The 23,576-nt window shown below is 35.2% G+C and overlaps 2 protein-coding genes across 2 annotated transcripts; one reads left to right on the forward strand and one right to left on the reverse strand.

Annotated features, from left to right (window-relative positions):
* Positions 1–3,046: 3,046 nt before the first annotated feature.
* On the forward strand, positions 3,047–5,455 carry LOC105797154 (hypothetical protein). The gene has a single exon (XM_012627092.2). The coding sequence runs from the start codon at positions 3,098–3,100 to the stop codon at positions 5,237–5,239; it is 2,142 nt and encodes a 713-aa protein (XP_012482546.1). The 5' UTR covers positions 3,047–3,097; the 3' UTR covers positions 5,240–5,455.
* Positions 5,456–5,670: 215 nt separating this feature from the next.
* Positions 5,671–11,588, reverse strand: LOC105797153 (SWI/SNF complex subunit SWI3C). The gene is made up of 7 exons (XM_012627091.2): positions 11,285–11,588; positions 10,657–11,151; positions 9,395–9,930; positions 8,036–8,396; positions 7,868–7,941; positions 7,007–7,270; positions 5,671–6,378 (listed from the first exon to the last, which is right to left on the reverse strand). Exons 1-7 carry the CDS (start codon positions 11,301–11,303, stop codon positions 5,911–5,913), a joined length of 2,217 nt encoding a protein of 738 aa, XP_012482545.1. The 5' UTR covers positions 11,304–11,588; the 3' UTR covers positions 5,671–5,910.
* Positions 11,589–23,576: the final 11,988 nt, after the last annotated feature.

A 23,576-nucleotide genomic window follows, 5' to 3' on the forward strand; every position in this document is an offset into this window, starting at 1 on the left:
TTTTGAAGAAATTTGAACAGATTTTTGGTGGAAAGAGGAGAAATGGATTAGAGCGTGTGTGTATAGAAGTGAAAGTCACTTCTCATGGTTGTTGACTTATATGCATTAAATATTGATTGGACAAACGAATAAATAATTTTCATAGTCAAACTACACAATCCCTAAACTCAACACTGACTGTCCAACGTCCAGAATAGAAATCATGCAAAAAATATATGAAAAATCGGTATCCCAAAGTGTACGGGTCAGGTTGTAATATAGTTACAATGGAGTAGATGAGTACTCCGAGGATCGTACTCAAGGGAGGCTAGTACTAAATTAATTCTAACCTAAGCATAAATAGATCTAATTAGTACTTTAGATGAATTATATTACGATCAAATAAAAATGAAGGTTTTTAGGATTCTTAATAATGATAAAAATAAACTGAAAAGAAATAAAGAAATAATGAGAAATCAAATAGTAAATTTATCAAATTTGAGCATGGTTGATTAGCTTGCTTCAGTAATCATAATCAACTATCGCTTCAGATTTTCTTGTTCAATCAACTAGTCGATATCCCTATAGGATCTTTCGATCTTTCACTAGAATAACAAGTCGATAAGAACTACTTATCTCTCGACCTCACTGTCCAAACTGATTCAGGGTTAAGGTGTTCACAAATAAGTCATACCAATTTTGGATTAATTCACACCTTAATGACTTCCTAGGGTTGCCAAACCTAAGTTTTAATTTCTTCCTTTCCTAAACAGTTGAGCCGCTTAAGAGAACCCTACAAAACAGTTAGTTAATCATACCTTCACTCGTTAATCCCCTACGGGAGGATTAGTTTCTTATGGATCTTATAAAAAATATAAACTTGATAAAAAGAATAGGCATGAACAATAATTCAAGAATATTAAAAGAAGCCTGATTTGTATTAAAATAGAATGTTGAATCCTCATAGAGTTTGATCACATTTCACAAATCTTATTTCTTCCACAAAGCAAAGAGTGAAAACTGAAATAAACCTAAAGCCTAAGAAACGAGAAAAACTAAATACTAGAACTAGGAAGAAAAGTATACAATATGAAAGTTGTCCTTAACATGTGTTAAATGAGCCTATTTATAGACTTTAGAGTGGCTGTCATCCTTAACCCTAGGTCAACTATTGTCCTCGTGCTTAATGTTTGATTGTGCGGACTAAAACACCTATTAATTGTAATTATTTCCTATACAGAGGTAATGTCGCGATATACCAAGTCCTATGTCGCGACATCGACAGTAGTATGCTTCATCTTTTGGGTGTCTTCAGGGGTGTGTCACGATATCCTCAGACTATGTCGTGACACTGAAGGCAATCTTAGAATTCTTCTATTCTGCTTCCTATGTTGCGACATCCAGCTTTCCGTGTTGCAACACAATGACCAATATTGAGTTAGCACGCCTTCTAATGGTCTCCTGCACACTCACAAAATATATTAGCTCACCCTTAGGCCTCATTCGGCCCCTAAGGTTAATAAAAGACTCAAATTACATACTTTATTGAATTTAAATAATATTACAAAAACTTTAACTAAAACTTAACAGCTTGCATTAAAGCTCCTAAAGTGCAAAAAATAGTTTAATCTACTACACCGAATTATGACAAATCAAACACCCATAAGAGTTGAGATTTTGTTGATTGTATTTTGCAGTTCTTTTGCTTTTGCCATACAAAGTGCATACTCCTATGATGATTTAATATTATCCTAAACTCGACAATTACGTCATAATAATCCCCTAAAGAACTGAAAAAGTTAACTTTTGAAATTATATATTACAATAAACAATTTGTAGGAAAATATGGAATAACATATGTATTGAGGAAGCGTCCATTTTCATATTTAGGTGATTGGCAATTTATTGAATTGGATTTTTAGATTGTGTTGATATTGTAGATTGTATCTAACCAATCAATGAAAATCATATCACTTTGAGAAACAAGTCTGAAGAATTGGACCACATCATACTATCTAATCCCTTAAATCAAGAAAGTTGGATCGGACTGGAATGTTGAAGACTTAGTTGACAACAATCCTTATTTACCTTATTTGTTATTATTATATTGTATTCAATTAGTTTAGATGTTTAAGAGGGACTGATTTAAATCTTCATTATGTTAGTAAGTCTTGAAAGCTCTATTTAATTAAGAGATTGCGTTGATTGAGAGAGCACTTAATCTGTTCAAGAGATGAACATTATTTATGAGAATATATTTAAATTACAAAAGTGAGAAAATTAACACTGAAGTGATAGATTTAAATTTTCTTATTCTAAATGTTAAAAAAACTGAGCTAAACACTACAAACATTGAAAAATCGAATCGTATATAACCCCTGTTCTTTATCTGTATTTCGCAGTGTTTGAAAAAATAATCAACTTCTCCAATTACTTCTACCGGGTTTGAAATTAATAACAATTAACAAATCACAATAATCCACGTTCAAAAAAAAAAAAAAAACTACTTTTAAACATCAACAGCATCTTCTCCACTCTTGTGGATAAAAATTGACAACATCCGCCCCATTGACAAAGACCCCAAAATCAAAATCACCACATCATTGCCACATATCTGATCTAACGACTCTTCTACTACCTCGCGTGGATTATATTATAATGTGGGATCCACAAATTTTTCCAACAACGTCATCCCTTACCACATAAAAGGAAACGAATGAAAAAAAATCAAACCTTAAAGTTAAGGTCTAATTTTACTTTCCGTCCTCCTACTCAACTTTTGAAATTTTGAAGAAAATGGAACTTCTGAAATTTTGAACATTGGATAACTAAAATGCTATAAATTGATGATACTAGTGACCAAAACGTAAAAAAATTAAAGGTTAGTGGCCAAAACATAATTTAAACCATACATAAGTAATATTTTTATAATTTATCCAAACTGAAAATAAAGAGTTCCGGCAAAAAAAAAAAACCTAAAAATAAAGAGTAAATTTTAAAATTTTGAAAATATATAGAGTATAAGCAGAATTAAACCTAAAGTTAAACATCTCATCCAATAAATACCTACAGCTTCCCACTCAAAAAAGCCAGTGCAGTGTCTGAGAAAAGCTAAGCTATGAAACCCCAATCGCTTTGCATCTTTTTTCTTCTCCATTCCTTCGCTTTGCTATGCACGGCGGCGTCGGAGCATGAAGCTCCGGGCACCGGCGGAACCATCGTTTTCACTACACTTGGCCGATCAAATTACGCTTGGGACATCTATACTCTTCCAACTTCCGACCCACCAAGTCCTTCCAATGAACTTCGGGTTACCGACGGCGAATCTGTCAACTTCAACGGCCACTTCCCGTCGACCTCACCGTCCTCTGTTCTCTCTCTGCTACATAACCGAAGCCTAATTCGAACCCCAGGTCCACAAGCTCCGCCGCCCCTCCAGCTCGTCTACGTGACGGAACGCAACGGGATGCCGAATATTTACTACGACGCGCTTTATTACGGTGCGCCGGGAAGTACTAGATCGAGATCGGCACTTGAAGTTCCCGTCCGACTTCAGGCTCCGTTGTTGGGTTTAGAAGAAAGCAAGAATCGGGTTTCAATGAAAGATAGGCCGAGTTTGAGTGGTGAGAATTTGATTTACGTGTCAACTCATGAGGACCCAGGTGAACCCAGGACGAGTTGGGCTGCTGTGTACTCGACTCATTTAGGAACCGGGTTGACTCGACGACTCACTCCTTCTGGAATCGCCGACTTTAGCCCCGCCGTGTCTCCGTCTGGGGTTTGGACAGCTGTGGCTTCGTATGGGAAAGAAGGGTGGGGTGGGGAAGTGGAAGAACTGAGTACTGATATTTATGTTTTCTTGACTCGTGATGGGACTCACCGAGTCAAGGTTGTTGAACACGGTGGGTGGCCGTGTTGGGTTGATGACTCAACTCTATACTTCCATAGGAGAAGTGAAGACCAGTGGATAAGCGTTTACAAAGCAACTTTCCCTAAAGACAAACCCGTTTCTACCGAGTTGGTGACGATTCAGCGAGTCACACCACCGGGTCTCCACGCTTTCACACCAGCTACATCCCCAGGTAACCATAAGTTCATAGCAGTAGCTACAAGAAGACCCAATTCAAGTTTTCGCCACATAGAACTGTTTGACACTGTTAAAAACGAGTTTACTGAGCTAACTCGGCATGTTTCTCCTACAACCCATCACTTAAACCCGTTCATATCACCCGACTCAGCCCGAGTTGGGTACCATAAGTGTAGGGGAGAAAGTAATGGAGCAAAAGCTACTCAATTATTGCTTGAAAATGTTAAAAGCCCAGTGCCGAATCTCTCTCTTTTCAGAATGTACGGTTCATTCCCATCTTTCTCACCCGCGGGTGACCGAATAGCCTACGTGGATTTCCCCGGTGTTTATGTAGTGAACCGGGACGGTTCAAACCTGCGCCAGGTTTTCCACTTGAATGCTTTTGGAAGCGCTTGGGACCCGGTCCGAAAGGGAATTGTATACACAAGTGCTGGACCGGAGTTTTCAAGTGTGAGTACTGAAGTTGATATTGTATCCATCAACGTTGATGATGTTGAGCAATCAAATTATAAAAGGTTGACCATAGATGGTAAGAACAATGCATTTCCCTCGCCGTCACCCGACGGGAAACGGATCGTATTCAGGTCGGGTCGGTCGGGTCACAAGAACTTGTATATAATGGATGCAATCGAAGGGGAGACGAGTTGGATTGAAAGACTAACAGATGGTCCATGGACGGATACAATGTGTAATTGGTCACCAGATGGTGATTGGATTGCATTTTCTTCGGATCGACATGATCCAGGGTCAGGTAGTTTCGAGTTATATATGATTCACCCGAACGGTACCGGGTTAAGAAGGTTGCTTAGGAGCGGTTCATCCGGACGGGTCAACCACCCGTCATTTCGTCCGGATGGGAAGTTATTGGTATTCACTACGGATTACGGTGGAATATCAGCAGAGCCAATCTCAAACCCACATCACTACCAACCATATGGTGAGATATTCACGATGAAATTGGACGGTTCTGATTTGAAGAGGCTGACCCACAATTCTTATGAAGATGGGACCCCTACGTGGGCCCCATTGTACATCAATCCAGTTGACGTGGAATGGCCGAGGAAGGGCGAATGTGCATTTGAGGATTGTCATTGGCTGAATGAAATGCCAGGGCGTGGAATCAAGTTGGTCGGACCATGGGGGTTAGCCAAGCCCCAATGCGGTGTATTCTAAATTTGTATGGTGTAATTATGTGTTTTGGAGTATTGTAAATTTGTATGGCGTACCTAATCTTTGTTTTCTTTTTCTTGGACTAGATAGTAGCGAAGGAAATAATGAGCATATGTATGCCCCTTCCCCATGTAATTATCTTGTGGAATCTGTAAAGGTGGACATTCTATTCCACTCCTAATATAAATTTCACTGGTCTTAAATGGTTGGGTTGGGTTACTATACTTGTATATACCCAAAACATAGATTAAAATTTTATCCAAACATTTGTAAATGAATAATCTTTTACCCAGATAATTAAAAACTGTAAAACCCTTTACTCCTTTCATTTAAATTTCATTAATTATGTATGTTTATGCTTTCTTTTTATTAAGGTCTTTTAGTTTCGATCTTAGCTGGACTATCAAAGCATGTTAAGGATGACTCTGGCAGGATTTGCAGTAATTAATCTCAAGGAATTCATAATTAAAATCCGAATGCTACCTTAACTCGTATGATGTTACACAAGCCCTAAACATTAGTTCAGGTAACTTCTATGCATACAAGAAGCTGCATGAGGCTTCCACTGTTTACCCATGCTACCTGTTCTCTTCTAAGTGCGGAAACCCAGCAACAATGCCAATGGAAATCAACCCTAGAAATCCAAATTTACACTCCCATCTTCCATTTCAACCTTAACCAGAGCTAGTCCCGGATGCTGACCTCATTAATGGATGGTTAATAGTGGGTTGTGTATTCCCCGGGGAGTTGAACATGACATTTGGAGACCCTGAAGTGGATGCCTGCATGGCTGTAAGGGGCAACCTTGGGCCCATCGGAAACATTGGTTGACGTTGCATGAATGGCACATGGGGATTTACTGGCTGGTTGCCGCCATATCCAGAAACACTTGGTTGTGGGTGTGAAGGCGAAGTTGAAATTACCTGTTGCCTGTTGTTGCTGATGTTATTGTTAGCCATGGAAGAAGCAACACCAGGAAGACTCATTTGTGATGTGACACCAACAGGACTGAATCTAGTTGATACAATGCGGGCCCTCTCTGCAGCAAACCTTTGCCTTGTTTTCTCCACTTGGTCACATTCTTTCATGAGTAAGGTTTCTACTTCTGCAAACTGCTTCAGCTTCAGCTCCATTCTCTTCAACTGCAAAGCAGCTTGAAAATAAGTTTATCTACAATACAAATCTAAGGTATGGAAAAATAGAATGTTTAGGATGTCCTAGGGGTATCAATTTTCGGTGGAAGCTCCAAATATCTAGTAGGTGCATTTTCCAACATCCATCACAATCACATAATCTTATATTATTTATAAAAGGTACTTGTTGGGGAAGCTAAAGAGACACTGGCATCCCAATATAGAGCTTCGATATATAACACCAAATCTATCAAATCTCCCACTATGGAAACCTAGTATATACACGGGTGTAACAGATATGCGAACCAAGAGCTAAAGTAAATTTCAACTTAGAAGCAGAAGCCAAAGACAGGTTTGCTGGCCAAGCAGCAGAATACAGATGTCAAACTTCTCGATGAATCTTTCAATTTAAGGCATATATAAGTTTATAGTTTCAGAGAAAGAGGCATGCCACTTTGGGTTTTCCTTTGTTCCAGTTTTTCAGTGAATAACATCATGCAATTACATAACACAATAAGTCCTCATTTGACCTAGTTTCGAGTCTTTAAAAGATGGTCAAATCATTTTTCAGTAACAATTGTTCAGCATATTTCCAGGAATATATGTGGAAAGAAGATGCATGTGAAAAAGAAAAAACCTGATGGTTTATGATATTAGCTGACAGTCTTTGAATTTCTCGTTCCTCATGATCTGCAAATAGTTTCGCCTTCATAGCTGCTGCAGCAAGACCAGCTTTGGCAGCAGCTTTAGTTTTTTCTGGAGGTAGTGGATGAACCTCCGCCTCATTTTGACCAACAGATCCATTTGTTGCTGAGTTTTCACCTTCAGACAAAGCTGCCAATGATGCATGGGCACAAGCTGCAGCAACTCTGGGTCCAACAGCAGAGGCCAGAAAAGCAACCTAGAATATTTCCACTAGTTAGAGCCATGCAAGAAAAAGCTACCAACACAATTAGATCCATCATTGTTTAAAATTTCATCAATATCTCTTGGGGCAAAAATTCTCTTGCATGGAAATTATTAATGATGAAATGAGATTCTCCAAAATATGAAATGCCTAATTGGGATATTTGTTAAGCAATTCAACCCTCGTCAGCTTCTTTCATTCTTTTTAATCTGTTTACAGCTTTTCTCATCCCATCTACCTGTTGCAGTAAGGAAATAAGCTTTCAACGCAACTTCGTTACGACACCAAAAGGTGTCCTAATACTAATCATGATTCTTATTTGTCTGACCAAAAAGATAATTCCAATATTAACAGCTTTTGCATCTTTCCTTTTTCTCTTGTGCCAAAAGCTGGTTATCCAGGATACCAGCAGAATAGATAAAGTGTCATTAATTAATATAGTTTAATTGAGGCCATTATGAGAGAAAAAAAAAAACACAATAACTGATTCTATGCTCAGTCTCCACAGTAATATTTTCATAAAATAAAAATCCCAAAGTTACGAATAAGACTGAAAGAGTAATTTGGTGCTGGAATAAGCTAGCAGCATACCATAGCCATTACTGGATTCCCAGAATTCGCAAAAGGAAGCCTGCTTTCGGAATCTGCATCTTGAAGGTTGGGCCCTAAAAAGCATGCAAAATTTAGGGGTAAAAATAAGGACTTAATATTTTCATTCCATAGAGGATAAGTACTAAAGACACTAAGTAAATAACAAACCTGTTAGACTCCCATTCATATTTGAGTGCAATATTCCACGGCCATCTCCATTTGAAACAATCATTGATTTGGGCATGCTTGGGACTTCCATATCTTCCAATAGACCCTCCTCCATGGGTAGACGTAAAAAATGAAGTATGCATTGTGCTTTTGACTTAGTACCAACATGCTCAGCTATTTCATTCCAGTTCTCATTGTAAATTTCCAATGCCTCAAGCAGCATTAGCGTTTCCTGATCACTCCAACTTTCTCCATCTAGGTCACCATAATCTTTTGACTCTACCCTAACAAAATCTATGCTTGAATGACCAGAAAAAAATCTCCCATCATGGAAGCAATCAGAACAAAGTAGCGTATCAACCTGTCAAATAGCAACAAATGAGCATTATTAACATAAAGATTTCAGTAAATCAACATCTTAAAAGACAGTTTACGAATTCCCAAAGTGCTTCATGTGAACCTTAACATTTCAGATTAAGCAACAGCACTTTAAACTTAGCTCCACTATGATGCACTTATCAAAGTTTAGTCCTTTGACACTGGAACCAGACCAATGTTCACCTCATGATTCAATTCTCAGAATACTTTTAAGCAAGTAATCATTCTAACTAATTTGTATGATTTGTCTGGCTTACGTTTTTATGCCTTGTAGCCACCCAAAAATATACCGAGAAGTAACCTAAGCTACTCACTGAAAGAGTATATAGGATCAGAAACCAAATCAAATCAAGTCAAACCAAACGCTAAAACTCATCTTTGTAAACCACATCCTATGGTGAATAAGAATTAGTTACCATAAACAAGTGCTTACTTCTAGCAAGAAACTTCATTGTCTACAAGTAAAGATAGAAATCTTTAGTAGTTCATTTCTTGACCACCAAAACCAAATAGAAATTACCTAACATAGACTTCCAGTGACTTCCATTTTGTATAGATTAAAGAAAACGGTAATAAATATCATATATGACAAACATTTTGGAAAAGTACACCAGGTCCTAGTGTTCCTAACATTATGGAACTGCCGGATGAATGATCAGACAAAAGTGTTTGAGCTCCAAACTCAAAGGTGGCATGACCTAGGAGTGACTCTGCTGATATAGCGAAAGCTGCCAAAATCCTAAGCGAAATGGGTTTTCTCTAACAATTTCAAGAATGGTATTATTCTTCCCCAAAAAAAAAGGGGAAAACTATTAATAAATATTCCACAAACCATCCCTTCATACATGGTATGCAGTTCATTAAATTTCAAGGTAAAATTTGTACATATGGAGCAAGGAATTGGTCAGATGAACATCAGAAAGAACCATCAAGACTTACCATGAAAAATATAAATATTAAGATGGCCATAAAGTCACATACCTCCTTTTGAGACTGATAATATGAGGTGGGAATAGGCTGAGAACAAGAACTACAATAGTTTTCAGATAAGCGCTCTCGTATTCTGTTGTCCAAGTCAGAGACATCATTATCATTACATGACAATGGGGAATAAACATCCGCTGCCTTAAGCCTACATTTTGGCTTGTCAAATTTGATCAAACTATCAATAGACTTTAAAGCAGCTGATGGCACATGAACCTCACCATTTGATTCCTCCCTTAAGTAGGATCCAACTTTCCATGGCTCATGACTTGGTGCAGCTGCACAATAATTGATGATTCCCCAGTGATCAAGAAACCGAAAAATCCGAGTTAAATCCTCATTATTGATACCATTTACCAACCCCTGACAATCAGAAACTGTAATTCTCTTCCCAGGATTATCCATGTATTTGACAACTATTTGGTTTCTACATTCAATATATCTTTCTGGCGTGTGTTCAGGTGATTTCCCAGAGAAGAAAAGTGGCACAACTTGTCTTTCTAGACGATGCACTGTGGCTGGTGAAAACCACTCTGCTTGCAAGGAAACCCACAAACACAACCAAATATTAGTACACGAATAAGAAGATTTTAGTGCACAAAGAGAGAGGGTGCAACATAAGCTTGGAATTTATAATGCGTGTTTCTTCTACTAATGCTAGACATGACATGACATGACACGACACAACACACATATCATGTAAATAAGACCAACCCAAGTTTAAATTGCTTAACTTTTGTTTTAATTTAGATTACATCTCTTGTCTGAGCTAGATCAAGATTCAAGACATTTCTTAGAGTCCAATCAAAAGAAGGTCTACTATAGGCACTAATCAACTCACATAAGAAAACGATTATAAAGTTCCCCAGTCAAATACAAAAAGGAACTTAAATTATATACTTTCTCAAAAGACTTTTCCAACAGTGCATCTGAAATTCAAGCTGACAAAGAAAGAACTTTTTTTTTTTTAAAAGGTACAAAGAAAGAACATTCACCAAATATTAGCAGCGTGCGTTCACTACGAGAAACAGACGAAAGTCAAACCTTTGAAACACTTCAATCCTACATCTTAATACCACTTACAGTCAATTAATATAAATAAGCTCCATCTATTTATACCCTTGATTTATAGGAAATTCGTTGAAATTAAACCCCCTAAACTTGTTCATTATTCTTTCGGCTAGCCAAAGTCAGACTCAAAATTGAAACCAGGCAAAAGTTTAAAACATGAAGATATTAAAGAGACAGCGGAACCGAACCTGAATGCATTGGCAGGACATGAACCCTACTCCCAAACCTCTTAACAACACCACGACCCTCCATTATAGGAGGAGGGGTGATCACATACTTCTCCGGATCAACAACGGGAGCTTCCATAGAAACCGACTGTATCTGCCCGTGCGAAACATTCTCCAAAACCGCCAGCTCAACCTGCTGATGCCCCTTACTATCCCCAATCAAACCCGCCCGTTCAGATGCCACGATCGCCATTACAGAACCGTGAGGACGGTTCACGGTTCTCTTCACCACGGGAGGGAACTCTGAGATGCGAAATCCACCGCCGGCCAGGACCTCACTCTCGCTGGAGCCCGGTAAGGATGGATCCGTGGCGACACCGGCGGCATCGTCCCCGGAGTTGTCAAGGTCATCGTTGTTCTCTTCTTCATCGTCTTCCTCCGGAACCACATCCTTTTCTTCCACCTGGTGCTTCAATCTTCGCTCTCGCTTCCGCCGCTTCCATCTACCTCGACCATCTATCCCAAAAAAAATTAAAAAAAATAATTCTAGGTAAAGTGAAAAACCTAATTAGGGTAACTTAAATTTTATTATCATTGGATACGGAAAATGAGAAAATAATTAAAAGAAAAAAGAGGGACGAGAGATTGCCTGAAGAAGAAGCAGGCATTGGATTGAATTAGTAGTGAAAGGTGAAATTACAGAGAGGAAGTGTGTGAAATGGCGAAAGAATTTTGTGGGGTGGGGGATTAAAATTGCAGGGAAGGGAAAGGTGTAGTAGTAGTAGCAGTAGTAGTATATTAGTAGGAGGAGAAAGAGAAAGTGAATAGGGACTTTTCTTTTCTTTTCTTTTCTTTTCTCTTCTCTTTCTCTTCTTTGTTTTGGTTTTGCCCTCTGTTTCTCAACTTTTCCCCTCCCGCACTTCAGCGTCTTTCCTTTGGGATCTTGGCGTGAGTAGGCTTATTGGGCTCACTCGGTTACCCACCAACGTTTAATCAATGTTATAAAAGTCAAATAGGTGTCGGATCTCGTTATACCATTGATTTTCGATTTAATCTTACACTTAGAGATTCATTTATTCTCCTTGTTTGGATTGATATATTGATAAGTTCTCAATTCAATTAATTGATTCAATCCAGTTCCAATAACATTGGGTTTTGTTAATATTTTTTGAACCGGACCAACTGGTCAAGGTACAAGTCCAATGAAAAGTAAAAAAATCTATTGATTAGCGAACCTAGCTAAAACTCATTTTTATAAACTTTTTAATTAATTTTTAAATCATATATATAATAGAAACACAAGTAAAAATGAAAATTTTAAGTTTTGATATAGTTGATTGAGTTACATGAGTCACAAATAACTGTCAAAGCATAAATTACTCTCGATTAAAAATATTTTTTATCGAGTTGATGAGATTCTTTGAATTCAATAGAAAGAGCTAATTGTTATGCTCCATAGAGATCACTTATAAAAAATCTAGGATTTTCTTAAAGTTAATTTGATGTGGTCACTAGGATGACACTGCGATTCGGTTTTGGTTTGACAGTTGAATACAATAATTAGGTCTTCTTAGAGATTCATGTGATGATAATGTGATTATTGATGAATGTTTGTATAGATGAGGAAAATTTTCGGACCAATTACAAATCTTCACGTATCAAGCCGAAGTTATTGTAAGTCAAGCCAAAATTATCATGGTGACAATTTGATGACATCATAATTATTTTTCTCTAATTAGTTTAAGTTAATTAATAGATAAATTTACCACTAGTTAAAAATAAAATAATTAAAGATAAAATTAAATTATTATTTCATCTTTAATCAATTAATAAGAGAAAAATAATAAATAAAAGACTTTAATTACTTGTAGAACTTTCTTTTATTCAAGTAATTAGCACTATAAGAAAGGTGGCCCCAAGCCATTCTACAAATTCACAAGTTCAAGAAGCCTAAAAGATCTCATCAAAATTATCTGAAGAAGTTGAAGAAATTTTGACGAACACCATACTCATTCTGAAGAAAACCCACCTTCCAATCCAGTTCATATGTGAAGAAGAAGACAAAAGTCGTTTCTAAAAAAAGTTGTCTTTCGATCCAAATCAACTAAAGAAAGAAGGTCCAAACCTGTTTCAAGAGCAAGTCAACATGACTCTTGAAGCAATCACATCCATCCAAGACCAAGTCTAGACAAACTTGGATTACAGCCAAATCGAAGAGAAGAATCAAAGAAGTTTTCTTTGTAAAGAAATCCAGAGATTGTAACTTTTCTTTCAAAGTTATCAATAAATTTGACTCAAAATTTCAAGTCAATTTTCAACTCAAAATTTGTGTGTATAGTTTGTTAACCAAAGATCTGGTGGATCCACAACATCGTTTCACTTAGAGATGCTTATAATAGTTTGATGGAAGATCTTTAGGGTGAAAAAGAATGTAATGGAAGATTGTTTGGGAATGCCCTATACCTCAACGTATTCAGGTTTTCTTATGTTAGTTTTTATTTTTCAAATATTTTGATATAACAAAATATTTCCTTAATTAAATTTTATAAGATCTCATGTTAAACCTTAAAAAATTATTTTCAAGTAATTTTCAAAATTGTTTAAATATCTAGAAAAAAATTATGAAGATTAGAAGCTCCTAAAAGTACTTTTAAAACTTAGTTTTAGCATAACTTGGGCTATGATCCAATACCGTTATTAAGGATATCATAACACAACTTACTGACTTTAAAGGTATCGAACCCCTTGGGTCTAAGTGTCTATATATATTACTATGTATTGGACCCAAGATTGTGTGCTCTGAAACTTGGGGTGCCAAATCAATTTTTGAACATTTTGGGGTATTGAACCCCAAATGAAGAGGAACTGAACCCCAAAGCAAGAGGTATTTGAACACAACCTTAGAGTCTGGTATCTACAGCTTTAACGATTACTCTATTTAAGCAGGGTATTAGAACCTAAAGTCCAAGTATTGAAGCATAGGCCCCTGCAACTGCATTTAATGTTCAAGTAAATGTCTTAAATGACTCAATTTTCCCTCTAATTACTCTAAACGACTAGAAATCAATAAAAGGGTATAAATATAACTTAAGAACATAAAAAAGAAGACAAGAAACAAGTTCATAAAGCTTATTGTGTAAAAATCCAATCTTTCACTTGTAATTTTTATATTTCTCTTGTTCACACTTTTAGTTTTATTTTCTTTCATTATTTTCAAGTGTTAGTAATTCATTTAAGTGAGCTTGATTATTGTATATAAGCCTTTGATAGGTATTTCTTTTTAACTATTCATTTTTAAAATTTGTGAGAGGTCACTTAAGGTTGTGGGTAGAAAACTTTAATGGGAAATGGGTCTATCTCGTCTATTCAAAAGATAGTGTTGTAAAAGTTAAACACTATCCTTAAAAGGGTTTATGGATTTGGGAAACCCTTAATTGTGAAGAGCTAAGGTAATGAATGTAAGCAATTGGGGTTGAACCACTATATATCATTGTGTCAATTTTTATTCATCTTTCTTGCAAAGTTTTTAATCACCAATTCACCCCTTTTATCACAATTAAGCTTTACATCTTATGGCAAGCAATGGAAAATATATTGTTAACGAATGTTAAGTGGATGCAGAGAAGGTATGGCAGAGGATCCAACGTGTTCAATTTGTGGAGTAATGGAGGAACTAGTCTTACACGTTTTAAGAGTGTGTCATGTGACCACTAGACTTTAGAGAAGTTTATTGGGATCCAATGGAGTTAATAGTTCTTATTTATGCTTTTTTGGTTGAATGGCTTACTGGTAATTTGAGGATTAATTTTGGTTTAATATAGGGGACAACCATTTGAAATATTCTTTGCTACTGTTATTTGTGACTACATGCATGCGTGCGCAATAAACAAACGATTTTATAAAGCAAATTTAAAGTGCGATTTTACTGCAAGCGTATAAGTCAGTTTTAATATTTATAGTTCCAATGGAACACGAAGTCTTCCAAGGGGTCGAACCCAAAAGAGATAGCTATTGAGTGATATATAGCGTATACTGTAAAGTTTAAGCAACTACTTGTATTATTTTATAATACGACAAATCATAACAAGAAAGTTTTGCAAGAAAATTAAATATGCTAATCTAAGGACCAAATTATAAATAGTACAAAACTACGAGATTAACCAATAAATGACTAATGGTGGTAGGTTGATTTCGATGCAGTTTTCCAGTCTTCGAATGAGGGACTTAAATGGCTTAAATTACTAAGTGACTTAAATTTATTTTTCGATCTCAATTTTACCAACTTAGAAAAATTAATCGGGTTTATCTCTTGATCTCACTAGTTAATCCGAGACTAATAAATTGGTGCACAACAAAATTACCTCCCAATCTCACTTGTTTAGATATTCCCTTAGGGGCATCAATTCCTAACTTTTTAGGTCTATTTAATTTAGTTCCTTGTCTAAAAAATTAACTTACCCACATATCCATCAACCAAACCCCTTTGAGGTTTAACTACTCATGCTGAAAATAAAGCTAATGGACATGAAAGTGAAAAGCAAAAAAGCCATTAAAGTAAAGCTTGAGAAAAATATAAAAGTTTGGATTTTTATGCAAGAAAATTTAAAGAATATGAAACTAAAGACATTCAATAAGAAAATCTAAAGAAATAAACATAAAAGGAGTAAACTTTAGCAGATTTAAAGTAAAAGAAACTGAAATACATTAAACTAAAACTACAAATGTCTTACACCAATGTACAAGGATTGAAAGTGCAAATAAACCTAAGCTATAGTGATAAGTTATTTAACTAACACTAAGAACATTAAGAATAAGAAGTAAGTGTAGAAAAATAAACTCTAAAACTAAGAAAAGAGAAGAGAAAATACAAACCCTAGAAAAGTTGCAGAAAAACTAAGAGAAAACCTAGAGAAACTAAAGCTAACAACTAAACTAATGTTTGAATCTTCTTTCCTCAGACAAAATTGGCTGCTTTAGGCTGATGGCTGATGAAATTTTGTTACCAAAATTACCCCTACACGGACCTTGTGTGATTGTTGCGTCGGGTGGACAAAGATTACCCTTTTTTGTCTAACTTTTCCCTCTCACGATTTCAATATCACGATACCCCCATCAGTTTCGAACTTGAGGGTCTTCTTTGAGGGTGGATATCGTGATACCCAAATTGGTTATTACGATACCACCGAAGGGTGTCTCCAATCTTCAAGTCTGTTAGAGGTATCACGATTCCAAGGTTTGGATATCGCAATACCTTTTCTTTTGGTGTCGTTTTCACTCGTTTTCAAAGTCCAACATATCCATATACCACTCAACCACACGTTAGGCCCCCCAATGGAACTATTGGCCAAATTAGGCCACAAAATGAGTAAAAATGAGACATTTACACTTATTATCTTAAAATCTAAAAGTTATGAAAAACTATAAAAAAAACACTAATTTTCTTGAGAATAAGCTCCTTAAGTATACCGAGAAAGTCTAATTTGCCATATCAAATTATGGCAGATCAAATTCCCCCACACTTAACTCTTTGTTTGTCTTCAAGAAAAAACACCAAACATGCAAAAGAAAAGACGACTCTTGGACTAAATCAGGCAATTAAGTCACATAGCAATAAAACAAAATCGTACGAGAACTACCTCACATGCAACTTAAGAGTGATACCTAGCTAACTTGTGTAATTGAAGGACCGATTGGACATATGTAGTTGAGGCTCAAATGAATTATAATTAAGTTTTGGGTTTTTGCCTATTAATTATAAACTCATTTAGTCACCAAGTCATTCCACTATAATATCGTGACTGAGCTCTCCCCAACGACAAACCATTACAAAAGTAACTATTCAATGTTCGTCCAATGATCTTGTCATAAGTGTGTTACCCTCATAGGATATCCTTGATCTCTTTGGGATAATATCCGTTCTCCAAATATGATCCTATTTTATCTCATGGTAACTATTACATCTTCCTTCATGAAAAGTCAATCACTATAAAATAACGATCAAGTCATCCATCATAAAGACGGACGACCCATGACCATATTTCCTTTTCATCAACCATGTAATGCCAATGAGAGGATATCGGTTACCCCTTTTTTTGGGATATGAATTCCACTATTGTGAGTGACGTTACATACTACAAAAGTCGTACACCCAACACACCAACTTTCGGTTCCTTATCTATTTGAACTCAAGCTTTTACTTACATCAAAATGTACGAGTCACCATACATAGGCTGCCATCCACTTAGGATTTAGGTATGCCACACTATGGCCGTCACAAGTGAATAAATCCATAAACGAATTCAAGATCTATTCTGTTTGGGTCTTGTAAAATGTACTGTTAGTCTAGTCATCACATCTATGTCTCTATCTTTTTGGAGTCATCCGCTCCGATGCCCAAGACAAAGCATCTCCCCAATTGGACTTGATAGACGACATATTAGTGTTTTAATCGGTTTTCTCATTTTCAATTAGACTAAAGACATGTTTAGGTTCGTCTACTAATACAATTTGCCTTTCCGTACTATGATCCAACCACGTAATATCGCTTAGTATTAATTAAACATATATACAACCAATGAGCAACATTTGCTTCCATATTGCTTTGTTTGCAAAAACCATGTGAGGACAATTATACGAAGTATATTAATGTGATCAATGAATTTATTTTATTAACCAACCTGTTCGAAAAAATTACAAGTTTACAAATGAATATACTACACTTAGGGCACCAGATCCAACATGTGTTGCCTCCCTTTCTTCTAGTTAGGCTAGAGCAGTGTTTTCTATTAAATAAATATTATTTGTGCTATTCTTATTCAACCAAAATTCTCGTATCGCTTCTTGTAAATAGATGACACTGGTAGAACTATTTACACACAAGCTTCATATATTGTTATTCTTTCAGAAAGTAGTGAAAATTTATTTTCTAAGAATAAATTCTATTTTCTGATAACTACAATTTATACCGGTTTTATTTGAAAGAAATACTTTCAATAATTATTTTCTTATTGAAAGTAATTAAATTGTTTCTTGTTATGTGTTTGATTCATGTTGCTTGAGTCCACACTCAACCCAATTCGGGGTACGAGGATAGCGAAGAAGGTCATTCAATTAAAAGTTGGGAACGATACAATTTTGTCTCGCACAAAACACAAGTACTTTTCGGGAAAAAAATTATTGCTATAAATATAATAAATCGGTTCGATTTTTAAATTTTTTAAAATTTTTATGTGACTGAAAACCATTTTCTAAACCATGTGGTATGTTTCATTTTATGGTTTCTTTGCACATATGCTAGCATATATATAAACATAGAGTTGTAGGTAAATTTTTTGAGTTCCAAAGTAGTTCCTTTTTTAGTTATATCTAAAGTAGGTCTTGTTTTTAAAATCAAGATTTAGATAAAGTTAATATATATTTTGGCCTCTAAACTTGTCCATTTGTATCTAATCGATCCTTAATTTTTTTTGGACCTAGTTAGTCCATAAACTTGTATCCCGTGAACCAAGTTGGTACCTTTGCACTACAACCGTTATTTTGTGCTGACGTGACATTTCTAGCTAATCTCGTGGTGCCATGTGGCAATCTCTCAGTATTCCATGTGGTAAACATAAATTTAAAATATATGAATATATAAAAATTAATTTAGAAATTATAATTTTTTCACATCAAGAATGAAGCTAGAAAATGGTTGTTCAAATACATATGTATGTGTTTTTTTTGGTAACTTTATATATATATTTTATTTTTTTATAATATCAATTTTAGGTTATTATTATTTTAAAAATACATAAAATATAAACAAAATATATATTACAAAATTTATAAATATATATTAAAAATATATTATAAAAATTATATTATTGTGGCTTACATAAAACATATATTATTAAAATTTATATTATAAAAAAATTATGAAATTATATTATAAAAAAATATAAATACATATTTTTATAAAATATTATATTATAACGACTTACGTAAAAATATATAGTCTAAACGTTTATAAAAGAACATATTTTTATAAAAGTTTATAAGTACCAACCTAGTGGACGGAATACAAGTTCAGGAACCAACTAGTTCCAAAAAAAATTAAAGACCAACCAGGTACAAATGGATAAGGATGTTGCACGACGAGATTACTTATTCTCATACCTTAGTAAGCTCATGCTGATAATGTAGTATAATCTAAGAGAATTATAGAATGGACAAGAGAGAAAAATGAAAGGATGGTTCAACTTTCATTGGATACCAAAAACTTATACTTTCCCTCTATTTATAAGGCCTCAATCATCATTCTTAGAATTAAGTAACCCGAATCCTTATTTAAATAAATTACAGTGGTAAAATAAAAAAAGTAAAATCCTTATAGAACTACACTTCTTTTATTTTATTTTAGAATAAGGCTTTTTAAACCTTATTAAATTCCATCTATTTGATATTGATTAGAATAAAGTATTTCAATCTTACTACACTCCAATTAGAATATGGTTTTACAAGCCTATAAATGGACACAGTCTACTCCTCTTGTAATCATTCGAATTCGACATAGTGAATTTTCTTCTCCCCTGCCCGTGATTTTTCCCCGAAAGGGTTTCCACGTAAAAGATCTGTGTGTTCTTTATTTTTTATTTCTCTTTTCTTTGCAATATATTATCATTACCGACATTCTATTTTTACAAATTGGTATCCGAGCTTCCAGTTTATTCATCTCAATCACGGTAATTGCATCTTTGAAGTATGAAATTCTGCTATTGGATCGCAACACCAGATAAAATGCAGCCAGTTCTTGCACAAATAGGCTTAGAGGAAGCCCTACTAGGGGTAAATAAGATGCCTTCGACATTGACGGAGGAAGAGAAGAAGCGCAAGGATCGAAAGGCATTAACACAGTTACATCTGCATTTGTCTAACGAAATTTTACAGGATGTGATGAAGGAGAAAATCGCCGTTGGATTATGGAAGAGGCTGGAACAAAAATGTATGTCAAAAAATTTAACCAGCAAGCTGCATATGAAGTAGCGTCTTTATGCTCATCGTTTGGAGGAAGGTGCATCTGTGCACAAATACTTAACAGTGTTTAAAGAAATTCTCTCAAACTTGGAGGTCATGGAGGTTTAGTATGATAAGGAAGATCTAGGGTTGATTCTACTTTATTTGTTGCCCTCGTCTTATTCAACCTTTAGAGGCATGATTTTATATAGTCGCAAGTTTCTCACAGTTGATGAGGTTTATGATTCTTTGACCTCGTATGATAAGATGAAACATCTTGTGGTTAAAACTGACTCTTAGGGAAAGGGTCTCATTGTTCGTGGGAGACAAGACCAGAATGCTGATGATGATCGTGGAAGGACACAAGAACGGAATCCTCGTGGTAAATCTAAGGGTAGATTGAAGTCTTCAAACATAGGTAAAACTTGTAACTTTTGCAAGAAGAAAAGACATATTAAATCTGAGTGCCATAAGCTACAGAACAAGATCAAAAGGGAGGTTGTGAATCAAAAGGGAAAACAACCAGAAAATTTCAGTGAAGCTGATGTTGTAGAAGACTACAGCGATGGTGAACTTCTAGTCGCTTCTGTCAACAATTCTAAAGTGAGCGAGGAATGGATCCTTGATTCAGGCTGCACATTTCACATGTCGGGATTGGTTTATAACTTACAAAACAATGTCTGAAGGTGTTGTTTTGATAGGAAATAATGCTTCATATAAAATCATAGGTGTTGGAACAATTAAAGTTAAGATGTTTGATGGAGTTATCAGAACACTTAGTGACGTACGACATGTTCCAAAATTGAAGAGAAATTTAATTTCGTTGAGTACTATTGATTTAAAGGGTACAAATACATAGTTGAAAGTAGGGTTTTGAAGATTTCCAAAGATTCTCTCGTTGTGATGAAAAGGCAGAGAAAGACTGCCAAGTTATATGTTCTGCAGGGTTCTACTGTTACTGGCGTTACAGCTGTCGCTTCCTCTTCCTTGTTAGATGATGATATTACTAAACTTTGACATATGCGCCTAGGGCATATGAGTGAAAATGGCATGGCAGAATTGAGCAAAAGAGGACTTCTTGATGGGTAAGAAATTTGCAAACTGAAGTTCTGTGAGCACTGCGTTTTCGGGAAGCAAAAGAGAGTTCAATTCACTAGAGAAATCCATAACAAGAAGGGAACGTTGAAGTATATTCATTCTAATCTGTAGGGTCATCTAGAGTGTCTTCGAGAGGTGGAGCTAATTTATAAACTAACTTTTATTGATGATTTTTCCAAAAAAGTTTGGGTGTTCTTCCTAAAGACTCAGAAAAGTGGATGTTTGCTATGCAAGAGGAAATGGAATCACTCCACAAAAACAGAACATGGGATCTTGTGAAACTTTCTAAAGGTAAAAAAGCTGTTCGTTATAAATGGGTGTTTAAAAAGAAAGAAGGGACTCCAGGAGTTGAAGAACCCAAATATAAAGCAAGGCTTGTTACAAAGAGTTACAGTCAAATTCCAGGAGTGGACTTTACAGATGTGTTCTCCCCAATTATGAAACATAGTTTGATTCAAGCTTTGCCTGGTATTGTGGCCATGCATGATTGGGGCTTGAGCAGTTAGATGTAAAAACTATATTTTTGCATGGAGAACTTGAGGAGGATATTTACATGCAACAACCAGAGGGTTTTACAGTCTCTGAAAAAGAGGACTATGTTTGCTTGCTGAAAAAGCCCCTCTACGGTTTGAAATAGTCACCAAGACAGTGGTATAAGAGGTTTGATTCCTCTATGACTTGTCATGATTTCAAAAGAAGTAGCTTTGACAGTTGTGTTTACTTTAAGAAAAACAATGATGGTTCTTTTGTATATCTACTCCTTTATGTTGATGACATATTGATAGCAGCGAAAGATAAATGAGAGATAAGAAAGGTTAAAGCCCAACTAAGTGAAGAATTTGAGATGAAAGATTTGGGACCAGTAAAGAAGAATCTTGGTATGGAGGTTATCAGAGATAAAAAAGCAAGTACATTATACCTAAGTTAGAAGGGGTACATTGAGAAAGTTCTTTGCAGGTTTAATATGCAGAGTGCTAAGCCTGTTAGTACTCCTTTAGTAGCCTATTTCAAACTTTCATCGGCTTTGTCTCCACAGTCAGATGATGAGATTGAGTACATGTCACATGTTCCATACTCTAATGCAGTGGGATCTCTCATGTATGCTATGGTTTGTTCACGTCCAGATTTATCATATGCAGTTAGTACAGTTAGCAGATACATGGTGAATCTCGGTAAAGAACAATGGAAAGCAGTTTAGTGGATTTTAAGATACTTACGAGGTACTACTGATGTTTGCTTACAGTTTGGAAGAACTAGAGATAGAGTCATTGGGTATGTCGATGCTAATTTTGCTGGAGACCTTAATATAAGAAGATCTCTTATAGGTTATGTCTTTACAAACAGAGGTTGTGTAATCAGTTGAAAAGCCATTTTGCAAACTACAGTCGTTTTGTCTACCACTAAAGCTGAGTACATGGCGATTATTGAGGCTTGTAAAGAAACTATTTGGTTGAAGGGACTCTTTAGTGAACTCAATAAAGACCTTCAAATCAATACAGTATTTTGTGACAGTCAGGGTGCCATCTTCCTTACAAAAGATCAAATGTTTCATGAGAGAACAAAACACATTGATGTTCGGTATTATTTTGTTCGTGATATTATTGATCGTGGTGATATTGTTGCAAGCAAAATTAGTACTCATGAAAATCCTGCAGATATGATGACTAAGTCACTTCCTATAACCAAGTTTGAGCATTGCTTAGACTTGGTTGGTATTCATTGTTGAAGTTAAACCCTTAAGGGGTTTTATGGAAGAGGTGGAGAACTTATTCGTTGAGAGTTCGCGATGAAGAACTTGTTCATTGAGAATTCGTGTCAAGGTGGAGATTGTTAGAATTAAGTGACCCGAGTCCTTATTTAAATAAAATACAGTGGTAAAATAAAATAAAAGTAAAATCCCTATAGAACTACACTTCTTTTATTTTTTTTTAGAATAATGTTTTTTAAACCTTATTAAATTCCATCTATTTGATATTGATTAGAATAAGGTGTTTCAATCTTACTACACTCCTATTAGAATATGGTTTTACAAGTTTATAAACAGACATAGTCTACTTCACTTGTAATCATTCGAATTCGACATAGTGAATATTCTTCTCCCCTTCCCGTGGTTTTTTCTCTAAAGGGTTTCCACGTAAAAGATCTGTGTGTTCTTTATTTTTTATTTCTCTTTTCTTTACGATATATTGTCATTACCGACATTCTATTTTTACAATTATGGTTACAAAAGAAAATTAAGTTACTCTATAAATTCTTTAGGGGTTATAAGAATTACAAGAGTTACAAGATAATGATTTTGAGAGTTTTGAGAGTTATATGGACATCCATTTATCAATGGATTTACAACAATCAATACATTTTTCATATTTGCAATGTTAATCATAATACTCAATACACTTTTTCCTATTCGATAATGAGTTGTGATTTACTACTAACACAATTTTACAACTAAACCAATTAATTAGTATAATAATAAATAGTGAATATATTTGTTACTTATAATGTCAACAATTCATTTCATATCAAACCTTATTTACAACCTTTACAGTTGAAAGCAATTAAAGATTCATGTCACATACAACAATAAATACATTAAAAAATTTACTTTTAATGTTAAGGTAAAATGTAAAACTTTATACCCAACTCGATCAGTGAGTCCGAGTTACAAGGTGCCACATTCGTTGCTGGAGCAACAACGATCAAACATAGTCAATTCATATTGTTAACTGATAAATTTTTTAACTCAAATATGCATACAAAAAAAATTCAATAGTCTACAGGTCCTGTACGAGCATATGGAAGCTCTACAGTTAATTCGATATAGAATTAGGACCACATTGTAAAAAATTCAA

This window comes from Gossypium raimondii, chromosome 3 (genome assembly GCF_025698545.1).
Source record: "Gossypium raimondii isolate GPD5lz chromosome 3, ASM2569854v1, whole genome shotgun sequence".
Taxonomy (NCBI): domain Eukaryota; kingdom Viridiplantae; phylum Streptophyta; class Magnoliopsida; order Malvales; family Malvaceae; genus Gossypium; species Gossypium raimondii.

What these genes read in the sequence shown, in the direction of transcription:
- LOC105797153 (XM_012627091.2), bottom strand. An exon ending in TGTCCTGCCAATGCATTCAG is followed by an intron (nt 9,931 to 10,656) that starts GTTCGGTTCCGC and finishes CCTTGCAAGCAG; the next exon opens with AGTGGTTTTCACCAGCCACA. An exon ending in GGAATCCAGTAATGGCTATG is followed by an intron (nt 7,271 to 7,867) that starts GTATGCTGCTAG and finishes GAAATATTCTAG; the next exon opens with GTTGCTTTTCTGGCCTCTGC.
- LOC105797154 (XM_012627092.2), top strand. Translation starts at nt 3,098, where the DNA reads ATGAAACCCCAATCGCTTTGCATCTTTTTTCTTCTCCATTCCTTCGCT.